General features: G+C 36.7%; 1 protein-coding gene across 1 annotated transcript; it reads right to left on the bottom strand.

Annotated features, from left to right (window-relative positions):
- Positions 1–488: 488 nt before the first annotated feature.
- LOC113048895 (D-amino-acid oxidase-like) lies at positions 489–6,524 on the bottom strand. The gene is made up of 11 exons (XM_026210854.1): positions 6,160–6,524; positions 5,544–5,746; positions 5,289–5,403; positions 4,852–4,928; positions 4,637–4,702; positions 4,223–4,277; positions 3,490–3,594; positions 3,326–3,408; positions 2,899–3,016; positions 2,718–2,816; positions 489–620 (listed from the first exon to the last, which is right to left on the bottom strand). The coding sequence occupies exons 2-11, from the start codon at positions 5,735–5,737 to the stop codon at positions 489–491; spliced, it is 1,044 nt and encodes a 347-aa protein (XP_026066639.1). The 5' UTR covers positions 5,738–5,746; positions 6,160–6,524.
- Between the last annotated feature and the right edge of the window lie 383 nt (positions 6,525–6,907).

The raw sequence follows: 6,907 nt of genomic DNA, 5'->3' as shown, positions 1-6,907 counted from the left end.
TCAGAACAGGCCTGTAGGTCACATTTATTTTATTATTGTCTATTCTAGCACATCAGGCTCCAAGCACATTTTTCAAACGACAGCTTGCATCAAAACACACTTTGTTTATTCGGCTCGACTGCTCAGTGCTATATTTGGTTAATTGTATTTCTGTACAGTGGGTGTGTGTGTGGCATGATGGGAAGTGTGCAGTTGTTCCTGTGAGCGCAGAGAGTTGCCTGCCTTTTGTTTTGTGTCTGTGTGCAAAGATCTCTTGCCACTGCACTGGATTTACATGTAAGATAACAATAAATTATGCTTCAAAAAAAAAGTGAGTATATGTATCTTTATTATAGATTAGTGCAGATAAATGTAGAGAAATGTATTTAATTTTGTAAGATTCATTATCTCTTGGTGGAATCAGTGTGATAATTGTTATTAGATAAATGAAAATTAGAATTAAAACATTAGATAACATGTCTAAACTTTTGTCCAGAGGCATAGATCTACTAGAGACGTGATTTAGAGAATGCTAGCAATCCTTTCTGCTCCAGGATCTGTCCAAAGAGACGAGCAGCTTCCTCAGCACATCCACGATGGATGGTCAGTCCAAAACCACCATGACCATAGTTATGAATGACCTGAAGAGAAAGAAAACATCATTGTGTGTGAACAGAGAATCATGAATCTGTGGAGCTCTAAAGGGACATCATGATTAGGGGAATAAATGAGATGGAAGGAAAAATAAAAAAATTATTTAACTAGCAAAACGTTTGTGTTTGCCTGAAAAACGTTAAAGGGGGGGGATGAAATGCACGTTTTCACTCAATATCCTGTTAATCTTGAGTACCTATAGAGTAGTACTGCATCCTTCATAACTCCAAAAAGTCTTTAGTTTTATTATATTCATAAGAGAAAGATAGTCTGTACCGATTTTTCCCGGAAAAACACGACCGGCTGGAGGCGTGATGTGTGGGCGGAGCTAAAGAATCACGAGCGCCAGTAGGTTTTTGCGTTGAGAGCGTTTGCAAGCTGTGACACAGATCCAGAGGCTGAAATTTAACAAGAGCAGCATCAGCAAACGACGTCTCTATGTGGTATGTACTGAAACTGTATATATTTTCTTAGCGGTTTTGGAAAATGACTAAGTTCCACTTTATGTCGTCTTTTTTTTAAAAAAATTTTAAGCTGTACATGTGGAAAGTGCAGTTTGATGACAACATCGCATGTTGTTTACTTGATGTGCTTACGCGCCGATAGCTAAGTTAACAACACAGAGATATTTGAAGCAGTTTTACTCACCGCATGCGGTTCCAACACACAATCGTGACCCTTTTTCGTTGGGACTGCATTATCCTTAAGAAATAAACATGTGCAAACCAGGTGTTCTGTCGATTTGTCCTACGCTGTCAGATTTTCCTACCTCCCACTAAAACAGTGGGTAGTACAATTCCACAACGAAAAATTCTACTGTAAAGTTATGGTTTATTAACGTCTACACCTACCACCACCCTAATCATACCCTTACAGTACTGCAAATACAGTAATTATGTGTTATATTCGCGGTTGTAGCTAGAAGGGATACAGCTACAGGAAACCAACAATAAATATTATTTTCTACCAATTAGATTGCGTTTTTATTAAAGTCTACACCTACCCCAACCCTAAACCTACCCTTACAGTAATACAGATACATTAAATATCGTTGTTTAGCATAAGACAAAGGACGCGATATTGATGTGCGCGTGCGCAGTAAACCCGGGTAGGAAAATCTGACGGGTTCGATAAAATGTCAGGACACCTGCACATGTAAAACAAGCATCTTCGAAATGCAGGGAACAAACAAAAACACTTGCACAACTCCGTTGATGCTCTGTAAAAATAAACTCCATCCACTGGTCCCTTAATGCTGTTTTTTTGGTAATCTGTGCAGGGTTGTCTTGCCTTGGCAACCAAAAACACACTTTTTTTGTGACAATTCTGTCTCTCGCTCTGATCAGTGAATGTCTGTGCTCAGCCTCTCAGTGCTCTGCTATACGGGAGCGCGCGCTCTTCCGGCAGACATGCCCTTAGGACCCATATAAGGAAATTCCGCTCCATCTAACGTCACACAGAGCCATACTCGAAAAAAACTTTCCGAAACTTGTGACAAGCCGGAAGGAGTATTTTTGGAACAAAAATGTACAAACGTACAAATTAATTTTTGAAACTTTGTCCATGTTTAGCATGGGAATCCAACTCTTTAACAGTGTCAAAAACTCAGTATGCATGAAATAGCATTTCACCCCCCCTTTAATGTTTGTTCACAAAACCCTTTCTTCACCGGATATGACCGTCTTGTGTCAGTTTCTCATAAAAAGAATATGCTTCAGTTTCTATGTGAGATTTGTTGTTCATGCCAAACCGTATCCAGTGTAGGCAGAATCTGATTTTAATGGGTTTTGATGTTTTATCGTCAAATGTAGACACAATGTTATTCTTTTGCTTAGTAATATTTAGCATTTACCTGAAAAACTTTTTTAATATTCTCTTGCAAATCCCTCATTTGTAGAAGTAGTACCTTGTTAAGGCATCTTATTGCAGTAATGATATTGCAATATAATTTTTTCCCCTCCTATGTCATGTTTTTCCAATAACATTTCTATTTAGGGGCACATTATTAATCATATATTATCTTGGATATTGATGTTGTAAAATGACGTCAGATCTTAAATGTAATGGTCATTCTATGAGCTCACCTCAAACGAGGTCGGTCCAGATTGTATGGTCTCTCTCTCCAGTCTAACTTTGCTGCGAGCGGGTCTGAGACCAGTCCAGTCCTCTACTATCCGTGCATGCTAGAGAAAAAAAATAACATCCAATCCACTCATGCCACTCAAACAAACACTAATTTAGCAAGGTTAAAACAGTTGAAACTACCTGTAGACTGGGCTCAAGCTTGCAGGCTGCTTCCCAGATCCCTTTGTGGTCAACAGAACTGTTCTGCAGATTCCAGTTTCCTACTTGGAAAACTCCACCCACAGTGACTAAACGACTCCTGCAGAAACAAAATAACCTGAGGTAATGTACAGTACATCACTGCTAAGACTGCACTTCATTATAAACACAAAATGAGCAGCAATGCTTAGTATGTGTTAATTATTACATACAATCCCAGTATTTATTAATATTTTAATTTAGCTTTTATTTTATCAATACTTTTGTGCATCTATCAGTTGCATTCATAGTTGAATTCCATATAGTTGACAATCCAATGTTTTTAATATTTGAATTTTTTTATCTACTATTTACATTTGATCTTATTTCAGCTTTCTTTAGATGACTGTAAATGCATGAAGAGGCTCACCCAGGAATGATGTACGGTGAGTTATAGACTCCTGATGAGGAATCATGTGTGAGGATCCAGTGTTTCAACCAGGGAGCATCTACCTGTTGATATAAAAACACGAGATCAGAGCAGCTCCATGTAAAAGCTTTAAGTCTGATTGACTTTTCTCCACTAAACCTCACCTTTATGATCTGTCCTCTGGCTGGCTGGAGCTCAGGATCAGGCTGGAGGTCTCCTGATCGGACACCGGAGCAGTTGATGATAACATCAGCACCACTATCTGCCAGCTGAAGCACATTGTGGAGGTCATTAGAAAATACACATGTTATGATTACTTATGAGGCAAGCATAATCTGAACATTAAATTAATTAAATTAGAGTTAGAGAATCTGCTTATAACATGCTAAAACTGTATAAGGTAATCAGATTTTAAAAATCAACATATAAATTACCATCCAAAGGTTTGGAGGATTTAAGATATTTAAATTTTTAATCTCTTATGCTGTATAAAATACAATAAAAGCAGTTATATTGTGAAATATTATAACAATATTATTATTAATTTATTTTTGTGATGTCAAAGCTGAATTTCAGCAGACATTAATCCAGGCTTCAGTGTCACATGATTCTTCAGAAAATCATTCTAATATGCAATTTTTCATTCATACATATATTATCAATGATAATGCTGCTTAATATCTATCTGAGATAGATGATACTTTTTTTTTTTCTTTATTTGAAACAGAGTTATTTTGATACATTGTAAATGTCTCTACTGTCACAAATTCATTTTTGACACATTCAAATTAATGTGTTATTGATTAATGATTTCCTTTTAATAGCTAGTGTAAATTTTAAGATACTGATCCATTAATTAAAAAAAGATGAATGAAATGAATAAGGAATTGCTCAGACCTCTTTAAATGAACCAATCTTCCTCTGATAAAACTTGACATTTCTTTGTCTTAACCTGTAGAAAACAGAAATGTAACCAAGGTGATAAAAGATAGTGTTAATCATTGTTAGACCAGAAAAGACCAGAAAGGATTTTCCATGACCATATACATGCATAACAGTTTTTCTAATACATATACAATAAAGCACAAAAATAAAAATATTCATGTAAATTCAAGATGCAACATAATATACATGTAATATACAAGTTTAGAAATAGAAGTCAAAATGCTTATTTGTTTTGTATTTTTAGAAATGAAAACAATTTCTAAGCTTTTATTACAGTTTGAAATGTGGACTCTTGAACTCAACTTTATATTCTATTTCATTCCAGTTTTAAAGTTGGTTACTGATTAGATCATGGGAATCTCTCACCAGTCCATAAGCCAGGGCAGGTATGTCTTCCCTTCAATCATGAGAGCAGTGTTGAACCACCCAAAACTGAAAAGATAGAAGGAAAAAGGAAAAGTGAAGTATGCAATTTTACAAAAATTACTACTACAGCCATCAAAGGGTAAAACGACAAAACAAGTCAGCATCATCAAAATACAGAAATAGCTTGTGAATGATGAGATGCAGTTGATAAGTACCTGTATCCCGGGAACATGTCTAGTTCACGTTTAGTCAGTTGGCGAAAACCCAACACGGCATCTTTAAATGAAGGGTCCTGTTTGAGGGGAGCAGAGATTGAGTCATTTTCATTATTCTCTCTTGGGTCAGTTATTTTCACTCTAATTTTATCCTGTTTTTAACCAATGCCAGAAAGAGGCCTCAGCAGTTTAAAGTGGATGTTCACGTCTCTTAATTCCAACCACTTTTTTTTTTGTTCAGATATACAATAAGGTTCTTTGTGCTCTGTTCAGGCCATTCACTGACTGGACTGGAGCATGTTTAGGGCCCACAGGCAGAGACAAAACTTTGAAATCATTTATCTGATATATATGTCCTGTGTGTCAGAACTTGCAGTTTATTATATGCCATTCTGTAGATAATGACAATATATGCAATGGAAAGATAATGTTCTTACTGGTTGGGGTTCAGGGCACAGATTGTAGCCTGACTGGAGGAAGATTCCCATTTTCACTGAATCTGGAGAGCTGAGGCAACTTAGAAGATAGTCAAACGTCTCTTTGTTCCATTTACTGAGAAAAGGAAATAAACATTTTACTTGCTGCTATATATTATACAGCATCTTGGGTTCTTCAGGATAACTGAGAAACATAAGAATGTGCTTCATCCGATTCACTGACACTTTTAGATTCAGACACAACTGAAAGCTCACGTTTCTTGCACGTTGCCCTTGTCGTAGAGATAGGGCTGCCAGAGTCCAGCTGCCCCGTCGCTGGTGGTGAGTGGAGTGAAGACATCAGCATACACCTCTATGGTGAGGGAGCTGATCCTGCTGTGGAAGTGCTGGTAGATGCTCTGAGCGGTGGAGAGGCCGATGACCCCCGCTCCAATGATGCACACCCTCATGTCTGCTAACTAAGCGCAAGTATAAATATGAATGCATGGTTTTATTGCATATTGTAATGTTGCAAACCGATTGGAAAAAAATTCAATACAAACCTGGGTGTTATGAATCATCCATTAGTGAATACATAATGCTGCCATATGTTTGCATTTTAATGGGAAAAGGCTTAATTTGTTTTATGAAATCTTATGTCCATAAAACCCCCAAACAGACACTATTTCAAAGTTAAAATGTATAAGGACATCTAACAAGGTTATAGAGCTTGAGTTGTTTTTATTAGTTGAATCCTTGTCAACTGTAAGTTAATAGATAATGGAAATAAGCTGGAAATAATTCACACTTTGACATCCATGCATGTGGCAGAGTTGCATTACACTGCATTCAAGGCATACTTCATATTTTATAAAAGAACAGCTTTACTCACCACACTTGTCTTGTTACCTCCAAAAAGAGATGTTTGTATCTTCTTTCTTGCAAGAACAGTGCAAGGAAGAACAGGGCGCAAAACTTACAAATTAACTTTTTTCCCACGTTACGTAACGTCAGCTGTGACGTTGAGGCGCTATTCGTGTGTTGTTTTCAGAAGATGCTCTGTATGGGCTGGATTCTCAATACTAGTCTTACTATTTTTGCATGGTAGAAATCGTAAAATTAGTATTCTAGATGCTATTCCCAATTCAAATCTTGTGGTGGACGTTTTGATCCCTCTAAAATATTCGAATCTTTTTTAATTTGTTTTCTAAAAAGATACGTTTATACTCTTGCGTAACATCGTTACTCCAGCAGGTGGCAACAAATCGTTCGTGAGTCATTTACTCAAGAAACATTTGCGCTTTTTCAGGCCAGTGTGCATTACCTTTAAGGTTAATTCTGGGTTTTTGTCAAACCTTATCAAAACACGCCACCTTCATATATATGTCAACAGAAACATTACAATAATGCTTTTTCTCAGCTCTAGTTTTGTAACGTGAGCAGCTGTATGTGTCCAGACTTGAGAGAGACATTTTGTGCTTTTGTCTGAGTAGTACACAGAGAGTGTGTATCCTCCTGTACCTTTTATTAATGACCTTAATTACATTTTATTTATTTGATAAATACATTTTAGGCACATGTCAGAGCTACCAGATTAAATCATCCTATCTGTTTGTTATATAAAATAATTAAACTCCAGT

The sequence above is a fragment of the Carassius auratus genome, chromosome 30 (genome assembly GCF_003368295.1).
Source record: "Carassius auratus strain Wakin chromosome 30, ASM336829v1, whole genome shotgun sequence".
Taxonomy (NCBI): domain Eukaryota; kingdom Metazoa; phylum Chordata; class Actinopteri; order Cypriniformes; family Cyprinidae; genus Carassius; species Carassius auratus.
This window is presented reverse-complemented; position numbering and strand designations above follow the sequence as displayed.

Bases quoted from the DNA above. Each gene is read 5' to 3' on its own strand.
- LOC113048895 (XM_026210854.1), bottom strand. From the start codon at position 5,737: ATGAGGGTGTGCATCATTGGAGCGGGGGTCATCGGCCTCTCCACCGCT. The intron at 5,404-5,543 runs GTGAGCTTTCAG...TCCTTTTCTCAG, and splicing joins AAGGGCAACGTGCAAGAAAC to TAAATGGAACAAAGAGACGT. The intron at 3,409-3,489 runs GTGAGGTTTAGT...TTATATCAACAG, and splicing joins CCAGAGGACAGATCATAAAG to GTAGATGCTCCCTGGTTGAA.